The sequence below is a fragment of the Marmota marmota genome, unplaced genomic scaffold (assembly GCF_001458135.2).
Source record: "Marmota marmota marmota unplaced genomic scaffold, marMar, whole genome shotgun sequence".
Lineage (NCBI taxonomy): Eukaryota > Metazoa > Chordata > Mammalia > Rodentia > Sciuridae > Marmota > Marmota marmota.
In genome coordinates, this window is record NW_026000058.1 from 202609 (window position 1) to 221565 (window position 18957).

Genomic DNA, 18957 nt, shown 5'->3' on the forward strand with positions numbered 1-18957 from the left:
ACTTACATGCTTACAAGAGTGTCTTCTTACAGATTATTATCCCCTCCTTATGGTTGAAACTGGAGAGGTATTATTTCTCACATTAAATAGAGTGTACAACTTGAACCTGAGCCTTCTGATTTCATTTACCTTGGTTCATTGTGTTAGATCATGTCCCTCTGTGTTCAAATAAATGTTGTGATGGGTCACTTGGTTTTGCTTCCCAGTGATAGAGATTTTTAATTGTGTTTGTTTACATATTCTAGTTCTCGGTGGTCTTCAGTCTCCTGTTGACTGGAACTCCTATCCAGAACAGCCTCCAAGAGCTCTACTCTCTCCTCAGTTTTGTGGAACCTGACCTGTTTTCCAAGGAACAGATGGAGGATTTTGTTGAACGTTACCGGGATATTGAAAAAGAGTCCAAATCAGGTTAATTCCCATTCAGCAAATTATCCCCAAGGGACCTTGACACAGAAACTTCCCTAATGCATAAGAGTTGTAGATTGAAAAGGAAGAGAATCAATAACCGGAGACTGCCTTCCAGGGAGAAAATCCACCACAGATATAAGGCAGATGATGGTCCCTCATGTGGTGTCCACTTGTCTGCTATCCATGGCTCTTACTTGTTTGTTACATGATTCTGCACTGGGGCTTATTGGTTCATTTTTGGAAAAAACAGAAAGTACCCACTGATATGTGTGTTTTTTTAAAACCAACTTCTAATTTTCTTTCAATTTTTTTTCTCTTTGTGGTATGGAGATTGAACCCAGGGGTGCTCTTCCCAGTCCTTTTGTAAAAAATTGGAGACAGGGTCTTGCTCAGTTTCATAGGCTGGCCTTCAGCTTACCATCCTCATGCCTCAAGTTCATGTTACCATGCGGCTTCAACTTGTAATTTATAAAAATTATAGACTTTGTTAACTTTCCATGCCACTTGCCAGTGCAGAACAGTAAGTGCATGCTATATTCCCAGACTACTGTTAAGAATTCTGCAACACTGCTCTTTCCTTTTAACCAGAAGTTTGAGATGATTGGGACGTGGAAGGGAAAAGGGAAGCCTTCATTCGTACAACCGTAGCTTTCTCTTAGATACCTTTGCCTCTCTGCCTTGTGGAACATTCCCATAATATCTGAATACCCTAGGATGATTGTCCAAAACAGATGGCAGGGGGCCACCCAGTGATTATGTGTGTGCTGGTTAAATATGAATTGCAGAGGGTTCTTAGAGCAAAAATTCCCAAACCACAGGGTAAAGATGACCTGCGAACCTGATTACTCCCATGTTTAGAGTTGTCAGGTATGGGACATCTAATACAAATGACAAGGGACACACTGGTATTGAAGAGCTATGAATTGTTTATCTGAATTTCACATTTAACAGGTTGATTGTATTTTTGTTTTCAGTTTCTGGTTTTCCTACATGATGTATACTTCCAACTTAGTGTAGCTTTTGAAGTCTAAGATGCCTGTAAAGGAACAAGGGATTAGAAGTTTTAAAAAATCCACTTTTAATGCTCGCCATTTTCACATTCACCTGTGTGTCCTTGGATAAGTGGCCTGATTTCTCTGAGCCTCACTTAACTGTCATAAACATGGAGACAGTATTTCTCACGCTGCATTTCTAGGCTTTATGCTGATCAGTGAGATGAAATGAAGAATACCCTGGAAAACAGTGTCTTGAAAATGAGATTATTCCTACGAAGAATCCAGTTCTTTGAGTGGTGTAGTTTGGGGACTAAAAGCCAGTAACAAGTCCAGAAGGAATAGGAAGAACCCAGTAAAGGGAGAAATGATTGGTCCTCTAATTATGGTGGTTCAGCTTATAATTTTTTGACTTTACCACTTTACAAAAGCAGCAACATTCAATAGAAACTGTACTTTGAATTTTAAATTTTTATTGGTGTAACTATTTGTACCTATTTTTGAGGTACATATTTATACCTGTTGATGTTTTGCGTAGTGATCACTTAGGTCATTAGCATATCATATAGCAAAACTTTTATCATTTCTTTATGGTGAGTATATTCAAAATTCTGTCTTCTAACTGGTTTAAGATATAAAATGCATTATTGTTAGTTATATTAGAATGTTCAATATAATCATCAGGGAAATGCAAATCAGGAAAAAATTGGGAAACCCCCTCCCCCCTTTAGAATGGTTATTACAGACACCACGCGCTGGCAAGGCTGTGGTGGAAGGGGAACTCTGAGACACCAGGGTGGGAATGGAGATGGTACAGCCATCGTGAAAACCAGGATGGCGTTTCCTCAGAAAACTAAATAGAACTGCTGTACAATTCAGCAATCCCATACTGGGTATATAGTCGAAGAAGGGGATTGACACGTCAAGAGATGTCTGTGCTCCTGTGTTCATTGCAGCACTCTTCACAGTACCCAGAGTGTGGAGCTCACCTAGATGTGCATTAGCAGATAAAAAGACAATGTGGTGTAGATACAGGATGGGATGCTCTTCAGCCATAAGAAGGCATGAGTTTCAGTCTTTTCCCAGGCTTGGGATAGGTTGTGAGGTACTGTCCTGTGAGGCTGGGTGGCAGCAGTGAGGCACAACTCCCCAGTGACTCAGGCGACCCTGAGGGTAAGTAACTGATACCACACAGTGCTCTGTGTTGTCAGTTGTTTAGTCACAGGCATTCAGCACATTACATGAAGTATTCACAGTTTTTCATAGAAGAGGCTTCGGGTTAGATTATTTTGCCAAGTAGACTAATGTAAGTGCTGAGCACATTTGAGGTAGGGTGGGCTGAGCTGTGGTGTTTGGTATGTTAGGTCTGTTCAAGGCATTTTTTACGTGTAAGATATTTTCAGTTTGTGATGGGTTTATACGAATGTAATCCCTTTGTAAGTCCCGGAGCATCTGTACTGTGAAAAGTTACTGTACTGACCTAGAACGCAGAATTAGCATGAAAATGAGGAAAGTGAGTTGCTCCATGTTCTCTAGTAGTTCGGCGCCTCTGCTGTATTTTTGTACCACACTGTTGTATGTTTTTCCTTCCACAGCAAGTGAACTGCACAACCTCTTGCAGCCGTTTCTGCTGAGGAGAGTGAAAGCAGAGGTAGCTACAGAACTTCCCAAGAAGACAGAAGTCGTGATATACCATGGCATGTCAGCACTGCAGAAAAAATACTACAAGGCTATTTTGATGAAAGACCTAGGTATTCAGAGGGCACTTGGTCCATTAAGAAACTAAAAGGGGATGTGATTTTTGTGCAGGGAAATATTTTATGATTACACTCACTTTGTGTAGCAAGAATATAAGGTAGAATTTTGTATTCTGAATGACGTGGAACAATAGCAGTGTTAAGTGTAGCTCAGACTTGGTTGTTGCATGATGGAATTTCCCTTTTTCCTCTTGCGTGGTTTTTCTTATGCATGCAATATAGCAAACACTTTCAAGTGTCTATTCATGATTTTTATCCTCTATTTGCTTTTTTCTCCCCTCTTAAAACCACAATAGCAGTTAAAGAAGAAATTTTAGAAGTTTACAATTGTTTTAACAAAGCACTGCTGAGTTCACCTTGTAGACTTCCTTCTCAAAACAAAGTGATGAGTAAGAAAATCCCATATGGATATGATTTTAATTCTCAGTGCAGTTGATTGCCATTTGGGAGTTTAGTATAAATTTGAGGGAAATACTATGAAATGAGTAAGGTTATGTTTGTGTTTTGTTTGTGTTTTGATTTGTTAGTCCCTTTTCCTCTCTATCTTCAAAATTTCAGATGCATTTGAAAATGAGATGGCAAGGAAAGTTAAACTTCAGAATATCTTATCCCAGCTTCGAAAGTGCGTGGATCACCCGTATTTGTTTGATGGTGAGCCAGTGTCCTGTTTCCCCCCATTATTTTTCATTAGTAGTTCTGTAACCAAAATCGTAGCCGGACTCTTCAACAGAACTGCTGCATTTACTGTGTCTACTCTGCTCTTTCTCATTTTCTCTATATTAATGATATCTAGTGTAAATCATACTGAAGATTTCTTCACATGTCCCATAATATCCCTTAAGCTGCTTTCCTTTTTCTCTCTTAATGCAGGATCCATTGCATTTGCCTTGACTCTACTTTTCTACAATCTAGAAATGTTTCTAAGCTTTTTTGGAGGGCAGGGAGCTTTTCTTTCTTTCATGATATTGACAGTTGTGGAGAGGAAAACTGGCAGTTTACAGAATGGGTCATAATGGGGATTCATCTGACCCTTCTTCAGGATTGGATTTCCTTTCGTCTTGAGCCCTCTCGGTCACTACGCCCAGTTCCCCGTGTTCTCTGTGATGCCCAGGCATTGTCAGTTCACGATTCGTTGACCTCTCAGATCCCTTGACACAGCAGATGGCTTCCTCCTTGGGAAGCTCTTCACTCAGCTTCTGGGGTAGCAGTTTTTCCTGCCTTTCTTCCTGCCTGTGTGCTCCTGCTCTGTGCCCTTTGCTCTCTCCTTTCATCCTAGTGACTTCTGTACATGTCCCTCTAAGCACTGCTCTTGTTGCCACAAATTTATGTGTAGTGTTTCGTTTTCATTCCCATTGGGGTTTGGATGCACTCGGATGGGCGATTCTCTGGCCCTGGAAGTCTGCTGTACTTGTTTTAAGGAGTCTTTGCCAAGTGGCATTATGAGCTGTTTAAAAGTTTAACAGAACTTTAATCAAGTGCACATTAGAACTTTTTTTTTTAAGGGAGGAGGGGCATTAGGAACATAGATTTTGAAGTACATCTTCCAGAATATTCTGACTGCCACCTGTACCTTGAGAATCACTTTTATACACACCTAAGCCTATTTCTTGATTCCTTATCTAGAGTGAGAGCCTTAGAATTTCCTTTGTGGATCTTCTTGATCTCTGGCATCTTCCTTTCCCTCAGTTTCCTAAAGAGTGAGTTTGTTTCTTAGATAAATATTTATTGGACTTTTGGATGTGCCAGGCTCTGCAGGTGGTATTAAGCAAATAATTACAAAATGCCTCGAATAGGTGAGACTGAAGGGCCTACTGCATTAGAAAGAGCTTGGGCTCTCTTGCTGTGGGCTATCTATTGAGTTTTCTACTCAAGAACTTTGCCCTGACTCAGGGCACACGATTAGGATTGGGCTCTCTGCTTTCCAGGTGTGGAGCCAGAGCCTTTTGAAGTTGGAGACCACCTGATTGAGGCTAGTGGGAAACTTCACCTGCTGGATAAGCTGCTGGCATTCCTGCATTCCAGGTAGGAATAGGTTGACATGTACTGCTCTAGGGAGTGACTGGTTCAAACCTGAATAATGAGGAACTTACTGATTCTTGAGACTGATTCAAGTTCCCTTTTTTAGAAGCCTGGAATTCAATGCCTACTTTCTCTGCAACTGTACACCCACCCCCCATTCCATCTCATCCAACCCCACTCCTTCACCTTTATCCTTTCTTTCTGAATTCCTACAGCATTTAGGATCCCAGTCCAGGACTTGGCAAGCCCTGCCTTACTCTGCTACCTTGTTGATCAGTGTGTGTTCACCTCATCAGTCCAACTATGTTGGTTGCATCCACAAGGACGAGTCAACACTGAGCATTTCTTTTACAATTGCCTGCTGCTTCCTTGAGTTGAACTGACACATAGTAAAGGTTGAGTAAACATTGGTTCTTGTTAATCTTTGGGATTTGATTTAAACTCAAGGCGTAGTTGGGGAATACTCTTTCCCAGAAATGCAAGTTGGGTATCAGAAGATGAGATTTGGTTAGTGTTCAGCAGCCTGGTATCCAGCATGTACATCTTCATCACCACAGGAAAGGGGGAGTCTAGGAAAAGACCAGAGACTCAAGAATTTCAGAATTGTGCCTTTAGGATGATTGCCCCAGGTGTGGCCTGAACTAACCTAAAACTTCAGATTTGTCAAAATTGCCCAGTCTTTTGCAAATTAAATAATTGCATGTCTTGGGGCTGGAGTTGTGGCTCAGTGGTCGAGTGCTTGCCTAGCTAGCACATGCGAGGCCCTGGGTCCAATCCTCAGCACCACACAAAAATAAATAAATAGCTCAGTGACTAAGCACTCACCTCACATGCGTGAGGCAGGAGATTCGATCTTCAGCACCACGTACAAGAATATAAATAAATAAAACAAAGTTATTGTGTCCATCTACAACTAAAGAAATTGAAAGAATAAAATAGATAAAGGTACTGTGTTCAACTATGACTAAAACGTAAATATAAAAAATTGTTAAAAATCAAAATTACACGTCTTACTGTATTTTATGGCCTTTGACGTATCTACCATAAGTGTGTGTGTTAGAGATAGAGAAGAACCTATAGATACCTTCTGTCCAAGTTTTTCATGACCTCGAAAGGTCATGCCCAATGTCATATAGGTAGTAAGTGGCAGAGAGAGATAAGAATCGAGGTACTCACCTTCAAACTCAGTGCTTTTTCCAACAATTTGGAGCTAGAGTCTGGCCGATGTTCTCCCTAACTCTTGGTCTTACTCTCCTGGCAACCTTAAGGTAAGTTCATTTTCTTAAAAAGAATGTTGTTTTAACAGCATTGTCCTTATTTGTTCAGGCAAATTTAAAACAATGTCTGATAAGAAGGGCTGTCACCTTGACTTTGTTCCTTCTACATTATTTTGAATTTTCCTTTCCTTTCTTCACTCTCTATATGTAAGTTTCTTGTGTACCATGGGGGATTGCTTCTCTAACATGCTTCTCGACTTTTCTAGATGGTAATGACTTGTACCTCCAAGTGGGAATAGCAGTAGATAGCCTTCCGTAGCTCTTCAGGATCTTGGGGAGCGGGTGCACACATATTTGAACTTTGCCTTTACTCTTCACATGTGTATTTATTTTTCTATTGAAATGAAACTTCTGTTTTCATTGAGTGAAGTGATATTCCAGAAAGAGGCTCTTTGGTTACGCCAGGGCTTCCACACTCCCTGGTGAATTGACAGGTACCCTGGGACTGCTCTGAGGGATGCAGCTACATGTGGAGGCACTTTGTCTTCTTGTATAAAGTATTCATAGTTTCTGAGAAAGTTACAGGACATTGATATTTCTACTTTAGCATTTCCCTTATGTGTAAAGTTGTCCTCTTTGGCAGATTTTGCCTGAGGGTCACTCCCCTTAAACACTACTAGAGTTGGCAGTTTCTCCTTTTCTTCTTCTTGCCAGGGGCCATCGCGTCTTACTCTTCTCTCAGATGACCCAGATGTTGGATATTCTCCAGGACTATATGGACTACAAAGGTGACTCCCCTTGGCCACTACATCATCTGAGAATCATAAGGGGTGTGGGAAGGTTACCTAGGAAAAGGTTAAAGACAAATAAGGTGAAAAGGCTGAGGAGAGTGGACAGTGGTGTGTGAAGCAAGGATCAACAGCAGGATAGAGATGCATGGGCAGAAGTAACACATTCTCACCAGGTGATGCAGGTGATGGGTATGGAGCAGACGTTGTGAAAATGTTGAGTGGCTTCAAAAATGTGTGAGTGGAGTTTCAGCGACAAACACTTGCAGCGTCTCGTGACAGTTCAGCAGTTGTGTACTTATTCAGGATTAGTAAGAAAATGAAGATTGATAGTATGGAGATCCCACAAATCAAGCAGGGGGAGGGTAAGAGCAATTATTTCTGTGACAATAGGGAATGTAGGCAGTTACTTGAGAACTCTGCTTAATATATAATAAAATTGATGTGGGATAATGGGACAAAGCTTGAACAGGGGTTGATTTTTGAGCCTGTGGGAGAGTATCAGCCTCAGAAATAACTGTTTTAAAGTTTAGTTGAGAGTGGTGTCTCAGATCCACTTGATGCCCCCCAAGTACTGCAGTAACTGGACACTTCAGCTACTGGCACACTGAGGAATCTCGAGTGCCAAAACATGACTTGAGATTATAGTTCCCCTTCCTAACCTGATGCGTGGTGACAAGTGGAGAGCCCTAGAGCTTCACTGAAAAGCAGGTGCTGGGTCATCAGGCAGGCTCCCAAGTGCTTGTCTTACTGCTGGCCTAAGTCAGGATTGTGTCTCAGCAGGCAGCAACTGCCAGCGTGTGGATATTTAGGGTGGCCTGGGTGGCCTGGGAAGAGTCAAAACCAAATATTAACTCTGCAAATGCCAGAGACTTTGGCTGCCTGTGTTTTTAAAACCCAGGCTAGTGTGTGATGGTGATTTTTTTTTTTTTTTTTTTTGTGAAGTGATGAATTGTTCCCCTAAATTTAGATCTTTCAGACTGGGGTTGTGGCTCAGTGGTAGAGCCCTTACCTGGCATGTGAGAGGCACTGGTTTGAATCCTCAGTTCCACATAAAATAAGAAACAAGATCAAGTTATAAAACAATTGAGATCTTTCCCTTGGGCTTTATTGAAAGTAGGGCAGGCTTGGGTGTGGAAAGGACAAATAGGCATTGGCTTAGGAATGACTCGATTATTTTATTTCCTAAGAGTCCTTGCAAAGAGTAAGGACCTGTGTGTGGTTGTTGTCTTCTCTACGTAAAGGCTACAGCTATGAGCGTGTGGACGGTTCTGTGAGAGGCGAAGAGAGACACCTGGCCATCAAGAACTTTGGACAGCAGCCCATCTTTGTTTTTCTCCTGAGCACCAGGGCAGGTAAGCCCAGGGGTGTTGAGGAAGCAGACAGTCATCCCACCACTGGTACGTTTTCCCCTAATTCTCTGAAAGGCGAGGTTCTTACCAAGGAGTATTGAATCGAGGCACTTACGTGGCCTAGTCCTGGACTTCTCATGTAGAGCTCTTTTCTGTTCAACCTGTGAAGCTGTGATCGTGAGAAGTGAGGCTGAAACCTGGGCCTGTTGGAAAGTAATTCTAATCCACTTAGACCACTGACCGGGAACGTCCTGTTTTGTTTTGTTTTTAATTTTGGGGAAAGTTTTATTCACATTCATTCATTCTCCTTCCCAGCCATGAATTTGGAAAATAAGATAATCTCTTTTCTAGTTTCCCTTCCTCCAGGAGTACCTCTGGAAGAGTGTTATAAAGTTTAATAAAGATTTGTTGTTTAAAATGTGACTAGAGTGAAACTGACAGCTATTTATAATTATTATGGTATTGTCCATATGACTTAATCATAAATAAATGACACTTGTGGTGTTTTGCCAGTTGCTTTCACATAGTATTAAATAATTTGAAATCAGTTTGGGGAAATGGAATTTTTCTTACATTCTGAATCAAAAAGCCCTAAATTAATTTTGAATTCATAATCTATGATCTTATTTTTTTGATGGTAATCCTGATGGAATAGATATAGGAACACAAACAGGAATTGTGTCCTTGATGAAAGAGAGATTAATGTCTTTATGGAACGAAAGGTCACCCTTATATAGAAAGCACTTAGTAAGTGCTTTGTACTATATGGGTCTATAAAAGAAGTGTTAGATATGATCCTTGAGTATCTGGAGATCATTTCTCCAGTGTGTGTCTTACCTCTCTCTTAAAGCCAATAATAAGATACAATCAGATTCCTTTGGTCCAGTCTCTTCCCAGGTCATATACCACACCCTGTCATTCAATCCCATTGTCTCATGATTAGTCTTAGGGGAAGCTCAAAGGATCTGGTCAAAGGCATGGTCAGTGTTGGGAGAGGAATTCCATTTATGCATTTAAGATTTTATTTTTCATATTTAGAGAGCAAATGTTTGAAACATCTAAAATTAGTTAATCTCCTTGGAGGCCTCAGAGTAGATTATCTAGGAGCTGAAGCAATCCTGGACATTAGCCTTTTCTCACACTGACTGTCATACGTGCCATCATGTTGTAGCTATAGATGTGCCGCATTTTCATTTAATGTTTCCTTCCAGCTTTCCACGAGGTTGTTACCACATATTGCCGGCAGATGGCAGCGATAGCTTAGGAATATGTCCCAAACAACTAAGTGCAGCTTAAAATATCATCTTTGGTGAACAAGGGCTGCCCTAGCCACTATTAACTCAAGAGAAAGATAATTCTTATGGAACACAAACAGATTTTCAAATGAGATGACTGCCTCGATAGTTAGCATACAGTGGATAAAAAGGTTCTGGAGCCCGGCACAGTAGTGCATGCCTACAGTCCCAGCTACTCAGGAGGCTGAGGCAGGAGGATGGCTTGAGCCCAGGAGTTCAAGGCCGGCCTGGGCAACACTGTGAGACCCTGTCTCTGTCCCAGGAGTAATGACCTCAGATTCTGGAATATGGGATGGAATCCTGACTGTTTCATCTTCTAGTGGTGCAACTTCAAATAAATCCCTTCATCTAGCTGTTTCCATTTCAGCATCTGCAAAATGAGAATAGTGCTAGCAAGGACACAGGGTTGTTGTGAGGGTTAAAAGAGTCAATGCATGTAAAGTGCCATGAGCAGTGCTTGGCAGTAATAAAGTAGAAGTGTAGCTCTTATTATTGGGTATAACTTAGCCTTTCTCCGTATTCAGTCATTAGTATTTCTTTATTCCAACTTTGATTTTATCGGAAGACTTCAATGAGAATGTTCCTGCCTGGCTTGTCTTACATCCAGCCGGGAGTTAGTAGTCCTTGTGGAAAGGAACCCTTCATTCAGTTCTTGGAACAAGCCCTTTTAGGCTTGTTTTAGCAATGAGCTCCAACGACCCTGGCTAGAGTGTGTTCTGTACAGTTTCCACATTAATCAAAGAGAAGCCTGTGATACAAAATATATACCCCTTAGCCATGTGCCCGATGAACCCCTTCCTCCAGCCACACCCACCTGCCCTAGTTACCACTCAGTTAATCCCATTAGGGATTCATTCACTGATTAGGTTAAAGCCATATCCCAGTCATTTCTCCTCCAAACCTTCTTGCATTGTGTCACATGTGAGCTTTTGGAGGACACCACATCTAAACCATAACAGATGATACCTTTATTTCATTTATTTGTATGTGGTGATGAGGAAGGAACCCAGTGCCTCACGTGTTCTATCACTTGTGTTCTGTCACTGAGCTACAACTGCAGTCCCCAGACCTCTTATTTTTGGAGCTGTTTTCTGAAAGAACTTGTGTCCTTATTCACAGACTGTTTGAAGCAAAATCCAATCAAGGTTTTCAAACAAATATTAAATGGCTTCACGTAATTAACTTAAGCATCCTTTTCTTCTGCTTACCTCTCATTCTGTTATAGTTGATAATTAAATTTTCCCAGTTCACGCAATGAAAGGTGAGGTAGCACTTTTGACCACTGTAGGGTGGTCAAAACCTGAATTTTGGGGTAGAAATGTCAGTTTGAAGGATGAAACCAGTCAGTTGGACTGATTTCAGATTTTCAGTATGACCCAGTCCTGCCTTGTGTGTTTTCTAGTTCCTTATTTGTGTGTTGCTGATCATACTCCTTTTTTGTATCGTTTTCAGGTGGAGTTGGCATGAACTTAACAGCAGCAGATACTGTTATTTTTTTTGACAGTGATTTTAATCCTCAAAATGACTTGCAGGCAGCTGCCAGAGCTCACCGAATTGGCCAGAACAAGTGAGTGAGTTAGACATTGGCACCTTTCTGCTCTGTTGGCTTGCATCTGTGGATTGGGGAGGAAGGTGGACAGTGTAGACCTGACAACAGTGCCACGTTGGAGTTGAGAGACCACTGGGTTTGAACCCCGTTGTGCTGCTGGCTTGTAGAGTCATGTTGGGGGATCAGTGGTCACGTGATCAGTTCAGACTCACTTTGTTGAAAAGAACAGTTAAATTCCAAAATGATTAGAAGAAACTTAGAATTTATTTAGTTCATGTTTCTCACGTTAGATCCTAATTCAGTTTAAAAATGAAGTTAAAGCCAGTGGGTGCACATGCCTGTAATCATTATCAGCATGGGAGACTCAAGCAGGAAGATCAAGTTTAAAGCCAACCTTGCAACTTACCTAAACCCTGTCTCAAAACTTTTTTTTTAAGGCTAGGGATATAACTTCATGGTAAAGCTCCCCTGGGTTGGGTTCCCAGTACCACAAAGAGGAAACAAAGTTGTGTTCAGCTACCCTTTGACTTGAGGTAACATGCCTGCCAGGCGTTATCCTGGCTACACATGTAGGCCCAATAGTGGTCACTTCATCTTCCTTCCTCTTACTCTTTTGGGGAAAAGTTCAGGAAGAAGTTGAGGCCAGATTTCTCTAACAAATGCTCAGGTCCCAATGAGCAGTGTCCTTTTCATTGTTCCCTGAATGTGGCATTTGGTTCTGCTTCCTTTTAGGTATATTTTCCTGGCATGCTTTTTTCCCCAGCTTTGCAGACTCATAACACTGCTCTCATTTGACTCCCGTACAGGGCTGTGAAAGTGATCCGACTGATTGGCCGAGACACTGTGGAAGAAATAGTTTATAGGAAAGCAGCCTCCAAACTGCAGCTCACCAACACGATCATAGAAAGAGGCCATTTTACTCTGGGAGCCCAGAAACCTTTGGCTGATACTGACCTCCAGGTAAAATGTGTTCTTTTTAGAGTCTCATGATTTATAACCAGTACTCTCTGTGGATGAGAATGCAAATAAAAAGGACCAGCATTAACCACCCATTGTTGCAAATTACACATTTTTTCATTGGCCTAATTCTTACCCTCTCAGTACCTAACTACATGCAAGGTGCCATACAAGCTAAAAATGAGGGTGGCATTTAAAGGCAGAGAAAATAGAATAAAGAGAATGAGCTTTGAACCATCTAACTTGGATTGAAATTCACATCTTATCCCTTATTGGATGTATGACTTTGAGCATGTAACTGAACATCATGGATCTAATCTCTTCATGGCTTCTAAAGATGAGTGTGCCACGAGTTACCTCAGAGAGAATTTGTTTAAGTTCTTTTTTTTCTTCCTTTTTTTTTTTTTTTTTAATCAGTGATGATTAGTTCCATACCTCCTCCTTAATCCCAGACCCTTTGAGTAGTGACTTACAGTACTCATTCCATACTCAAGAGATGAGTGAACAAGATTAGGAATTCAAAATTATGCCATAGGATATAGGGGTGAAAGCACTAGAGTTAATTTGCTTGAAGAAGGAAAAATTAGATGGGAGTCAAATGCTGGCTTAGAATATCCTAGAGAGCTCTCTTTTGGTAGGAGGCTTAGCAGCAGCCTTTGAGATAAAATTGAACCTATATTATAATATACCCCAGGTCCTTTTGAGGGATTAGATGCAGAGAGATCAACCCCTAGTATCTAGCATGATTCAGGCGTGAAGAGAGTAATAAATGTCTGACAAAAGGTAGTAGCTGTGGGAAGGTCTGCTGTAGGAAACTGCAGAGAAATGACAGGAGTTGGCTCTTGTTTTGAGGCAGGCAGTGAGAGAGAGCAAGTTCAAAGATGGCTTTAAGCCTTTAAGCCTGAAAGATGAGAGTAGAAAGTAGGAAGATAGGGATAGAAATTAGAAAGATGAAAATAATGTAGGCTTTAGTCAACAGAGTTTGTAGTAAAAATCAATATAAATTATTGTTAGAGGGAAACTCAGAAGAGAAAGGAATTAGAAAAGTTCACAAGAAAAACCAGGCTTTTAAAAGGATCAGCTTATCAAACAAAAAATTCAAGAGGTATATGAAAGGAAAAAAATTACACAGTATTACAAGCAGAATTATCAAATTTACAACTAGCCCAAGCATGAGTTAAAAAATGGCAGTTTTCTCACATCTGTATCTTTACACATCAGCATTGCAGACAGGGATGGTGCTGTTTTTGTTAGGGAGTCATTGACCTGCAGGAAAGGGTCACAGATTTGGGGGTACTAGAACCTGAAAGAAGAACCCTAGGTTTTGTTTGTTTGCTTGAGTTTTGTTTATCTTAGAGAGTAACTGTGGAGTCTTTGGCCTTTTCTGTTTTGAGTCTTCTGCATGCTCATCTGTCATGGTGGCCGGGCAGGCTGTGCATTTTATTTTCACACTATTGAAGAGGCAATTTCAAATGGAAGGTGAAAGCTTGAGAGAGAGGTACGTGTACACTGTAGGGGTCTAAATACACTTCTTCACGGGACCTGGGGAGAGGAGCTCATCATGGGCTGTTGTGAAGGCACAGGCATCAGGAGTTAGAGGAGACGAATTCTCAGATGCTCGATGCTTCCCCAGTGGAGGGAGCTCCAGGCATTCAGTCAGGGGTTTCCCTGTGACATTGGCTGCTAGCGCATCATTGTGAAATGCACAGGCACAAACTCTGCCATGGGACCAGATCCTTGGGCCAGTACAAACTATTGGCTGTTGGAGAGGACCTCGGTGGGACTTCCTGCCCAAGCCATGGCAAGAAATCACATTCTGGTTCTGTCTTGATTCTTTCCTTCCCACCAGACTGTGAGTTATTTATGGTTGCCAAGAACAAGGGTGATAACTCACTGCCTTGTCTCAAAATACAGCAGGACATTTTTTAAGTTATTAAAAGAATCTAATAGTAAAAGACGTGGTTCTGGTTTGATAAATCTAAGCAATATAGAGCAGTGAAGTCCTGAAAAAGGAAAGCAGGTTCCTTGTCTTACAAGGAGAACACAACAGAAATAGAACAGATAAAGATGCGGTGAACACTTATTGAATGCTTATTGTGTGCTAAGCATGTGTGACGTGCACTTTTTCCAGTTGTTTCAGAAGAAGAATAACAAAAAAATGAGATAGACGTCTTTACCTCCATCTTAAGAAATTTTCCAAACATCAGGTTCATGACTCTAATCCGAGCACTCTTTAACTTCCAACTACATGCTCTTAGTTACTGTAATAAAGTGGTTTCCATTTTAAAAATGGGTAGTTCCTTAAAGACACATTGTGAGTGAGCAGTAGCGAGGGAAGCCAGGAGACTTAGTCCAAGGAGTGGAAGGGGGAAGGGTCCCAGTATGGACTGAGCCTCATCATAAATACTTGGCTTTCTTCTGTTTTGGGTACTAAATGCTAAAGCCATTTGGCTTGGTTATATATATATATATATATATATATATATATATATATATATATATATACACACACACACACACACACACACATATATATATATATATATACATATATATATATATGTACACCAAGGTTAAATATAAATATATCAGGTATGGTTTTGCTTAGTTTTTGTCATAGTTTTCATCTCAGGTATTTTCAAGCTAAAGTTTCCAAATTACAGAATAGGCAATCTAGAGATAACTAACCAAATCTAAAAGGGCAAAATGAAAATGAAGTCCCATGATGTGGATCCCAATTGGTTCAGAATTCCTAAGAGGTAGTACTTAGGGAGGTGGAGAGTTGCAAGTAGCAAGTGAAGCCAGGTAACACTATCTAAGATTCTGGTTCTTGTAGCCGTAGGAAGTAGGCTGAGTCTATCCCCTAGGGGGAGCAAGAGGACAGGATGGGGAGTGCCACAGGACTGTCCAGGGAGATTGAAATTGAGAAAGGGCTTTTGGGTCTGGTGATCAGGGTGGTTATGGTTTTGCCAAAATGGGTCCCATAAAGCACTGTAGTAGCAAAGCGGCTTGGCAAGGACAGGTGGCAGCTCATGGTGAGATGAGGTATTCAGTGGCACCTTCTCTTTATAAGAGTTTGGCAGTGGGAGAGGTAAGAAGGTAGCCAACAGGGTCTCTGACTTCTCTCGGACTGCTGGAAGTACCTGTAAAAAAGGCTGGTGAGAGTGCTATAAAAGATGCTGGGAATCATTTTATCTGCCCCCACTCCTCAAAAAAATTGGAGGCCAAAATATTTTTTTGGTATTGTAAATAATTGTCAAAGTCAACATCTGTGATCATCATTTATCACCTCTCTGCTTATTCCTCATCCAACTCCAGAACAGCCTGGCAGGTGTCATCTGTGATGGAAGAGAAGAAAGTCCATCGGGGAAAGAGTCACCTGGTGTCAGTTAGACACTTAGCAAGTCACACATCCTCAGCTGTGTTTTCATGAGAACTAACTGGATCTCTCGTTTTTTTCATCCAAGTTGAGTGACATACTGAAATTTGGCTTGGATAAACTGCTGTCTTCTGAGGGGAGCACCCTGGAGGAGGTAGACCTGGAGTCCATCCTGGGAGAGACAGAAAATGGCCAGTGGGCCTCTGATGCCCTGCCTGGAGCTGGAGGAGGGATCAGAGAGCAGGAGGAAGGAAGTGAGTTGGGGTTAGGTGAGCCAATGACTCCGTCACCTCAAGCTGGGGTGTGAGTGAAATGCGTCCCCACGGGAAGTCCTGTGTCCTGCTCCGGGGACCTCTCCTTCCTACCCAGCCCTGTAGTCATCTGATGACATTCTTAAGGCTTCCTGGTCCAAGAACTGCCAGAGTCATCATTGTTCCCTTGAAGCTGGACTTTGAATCCAAGTGATGATATTAATGTCTATGGTCCTGTCAGTCTCAAGGATTAAATTTGAACCTTTTCTCCCTTGACGCAGACATCTTCTCTGGAGTTTATTTGGTGAAACCTGCTATCTTTATGATGGTGCTTTGCACAGTGATTCCTCTTCTCAATAGTAGAATGTTTTTTAAATTGCAACTAATATTTATGGACATTTATTGTGTTCATCAACAGTACTGACTATGTCATGTGCTTTAGGTCTTTTAAGACCCATGAGGTGGGGGGCTGGGGTAGTGGCTCAGCGGTAGAGCACTCACCTCGCACGTGCAAGGGCCTGGGTTCGATCCTCAGCACAAATAACATAAAAACAGAAGTAAAAATAAAGGCATTGTATCCAACTTCAACTAAAAAAAATAAATATTGAAAAAAAAAAAAAGACCCATGAGGTGTAGGAGATCATTTTGTCTTCCTTTTTCTTTTTTCCCAAATTTGGTCAATATCTTTTTTTTTTTTTTAGTTGTAGATAGATAGCATGCCCTTATTTTATTTTTTTAATGTGGTGGTTAAGGATCGAGCCCAGTGCCTCACACATGCTGAGCAAGCACTCTGCCACTGAACTATAGCCTTAGCCCCAATATTTATCTTTTTGTCCATTTTCTGTTCTGAAATATTTGAATTTCAGACTTGAAAGGGGTTTTGTTTTGTTTTTTCTTTTTCTCATGTTTATTTTTAAAATGTCTGTTCTCCTGTATCAGCAACAGGGAGTCAATATGGGCTGGTGTGAGAGGGTTTTTACTGATCTTTTTAAAAATTTTTTATTCATATATGACAGCAGAATGCATTATAATTCTTATTATACATATAGAGCACAATTTTTCATATCTCTGATTGTATACACAGTATATTCACACCCAGTTCGTGTATTCATACCTGTACTTTGGATAATAATTATCACATTCCACCATCATTAATAACCTCATGCCTCCTCCCTTCCCCTCCAACCCCTCTGCCCTATCTAGAGCTTGTTGTTCCTCCCATCTCCCACTCTCTATCCCACTATGAATCAGCCTCCTTATATCAAAGAAAACATTCGGCATTTGGTTTTTGGGGATTGGCTAACTTAGCATTATCTTTTCTAACTCCATCCATTTACCTGCAAATGCCATGATTTTATTTTCTTTTATTGCTGAGTAATATTCCATTTGTGTGTGTGTGTGTGTGTGTGTGTGTGTGTATACATACACACACACACATATACACCACAGTTTTTAATCCATTCATCTATTGAAGGGCATCTAAGTTGATTCCACAGTTTAGCTATTGTGAATTGTGCTGCTATAAACATTGATGCAGCTGTGTCCTGTAGTATGTTGTTTTTAAGTCCTTTGGGTATAGATTGAGGAGAGGGACAGCTGGGTCAGATGGTGGTTCCATTCCCAATTTTCCAAGTAATCTCCATACTGCTTTCCATATTGGCTGCACCAATTTGCAGTCCTATCAGCAGTGTATGAGTGTGCCTTTTTCTCCCACATCCTCTCCAACACTTAGAGTGGTTTTGATTTGCATTTCTCTAATTGCTAGTAATGATGAACATTTTTTCATGTATTTGTTGACTGATTGTATATTATCTTCTGGGAAGTGTCTGTTTAGGTCCTTGGCCCATTTATTGATTGGGTTATTTGTTTTTTTGGTGTTTAGCTTTTGAGGTTCTTTATATACCCTAGAGATTAGTGCTCTATCTGATGTGTGAGGGGTAAAGATTTGCTCCCAAGATGTAGGCTCTCTATTCACCTCACAGATTTGTTTCTTTTGCTGAGAAGAAACTTTTTAGTTTGAGTCCATCCCATTTATTGATTCTTGATTTTAATTCTGGCACCAAAAGAGTCTTATTAAGGAAGTTGGAGCCTAATCCCACATGATGGAGATTAGGGTCTACTTTTTCTTCTATTAAACGCAGAGTCTCTGGTTTTATTTCCAGGTCCTTGATCCATTTTGAGTTGAGTTTTGTGCATGGTGAGAGATAGGGGTTTAATTTCATTTTGTTGCATATGGATTTCCAGTTCTCCCAGCACCATTTGTTGAAGATGCTATCTTTTCTCTAGTGCATGTTTTTGGTACCTTTGTCTACTATAAGATAATTGTAGTTTTGTGGGTTAGTCTCTGTGCCCTCTATTCTGTACCATTGGTCTACCAGTCTGTTTTGGTGCCAATGCCATGCTGTTTTTGTTACTATTGCTCTGTAGTATAGTTTAAGATCTGGTGTAGTGATGCCCCCTGCTTCACTCTTCCTGCTAAGGATTGCTTTAGCTATTCTGGGTCTCTTATTTTTCCAGATGAATTTCATGATTGTTTTTTCTGTTTCTATGAGGAATGAGGAATGTCATTGGGATTTTGATTGGAGTTGTATTAAATCTGTATAGCGCTTTTGGAAGTATGGTCATTTTGATAATATTAATTCTGCCTATCCTAGAGCGAGGTAGATCTTTCTATCTTCTAAAGTCTTTTTTGATTTCTTTCTTTAGGGTTCTGTAATTTTCATTATATAGATCTTTCACCCTTACTGAGCTTCTTAAGAGTTCCTTCTAGCCTGGCACAGTGGTGCACACCTGTAATCCCGGTGACTCCAGAAGCTGAGGATCATGAGTTCAAAGCCAGCCTCAGCAAAGCGAGGCACTCAGTGAGAACCTGTCTCTATTAAATACAAAATAGGGCTGGGGATGTGGCTCAGTGGTTCATGCCCCTGAGTTCAATCCCCAGTACCTCCCCACCCCACCGCCCAAGAAAAAGAGTTCTTTCTCCCATCAATACA

At 41.0% G+C, this 18957-nt stretch overlaps 1 protein-coding gene across 10 annotated transcripts in view; it reads left to right on the forward strand.

The window, feature by feature from the left end:
* Chd1l (chromodomain helicase DNA binding protein 1 like) overlaps positions 1 to 18957 on the forward strand; it is a 51371-nt gene that overhangs the window by 17049 nt on the left and 15365 nt on the right. For 4 of the 10 annotated variants that reach the window (XR_007351473.1, XM_048813867.1, XM_048813870.1 and 1 more), the window contains 9 exons: positions 246 to 408; positions 2996 to 3151; positions 3716 to 3808; positions 5083 to 5179; positions 7108 to 7181; positions 8372 to 8536; positions 11281 to 11395; positions 12184 to 12337; positions 15802 to 15982. Coding sequence is in view for 9 of the 10 variants with exons in the window: in XM_048813867.1 (XP_048669824.1) it covers positions 246 to 408; positions 2996 to 3151; positions 3716 to 3808; positions 5083 to 5179; positions 7108 to 7181; positions 8372 to 8536; positions 11281 to 11395; positions 12184 to 12337; positions 15802 to 15982 (1198 nt within the window). In the remaining variant the exon portion in view is untranslated. The remainder of the gene's footprint in view (positions 1 to 245; positions 409 to 2995; positions 3152 to 3715; positions 3809 to 5082; positions 5180 to 7107; positions 7182 to 8371; positions 8537 to 11280; positions 11396 to 12183; positions 12338 to 15801; positions 15983 to 18957) is intronic. The other 6 variants (XM_048813868.1, XM_015507075.2, XM_015507076.2 and 3 more) reach the window with 6 other exon arrangements.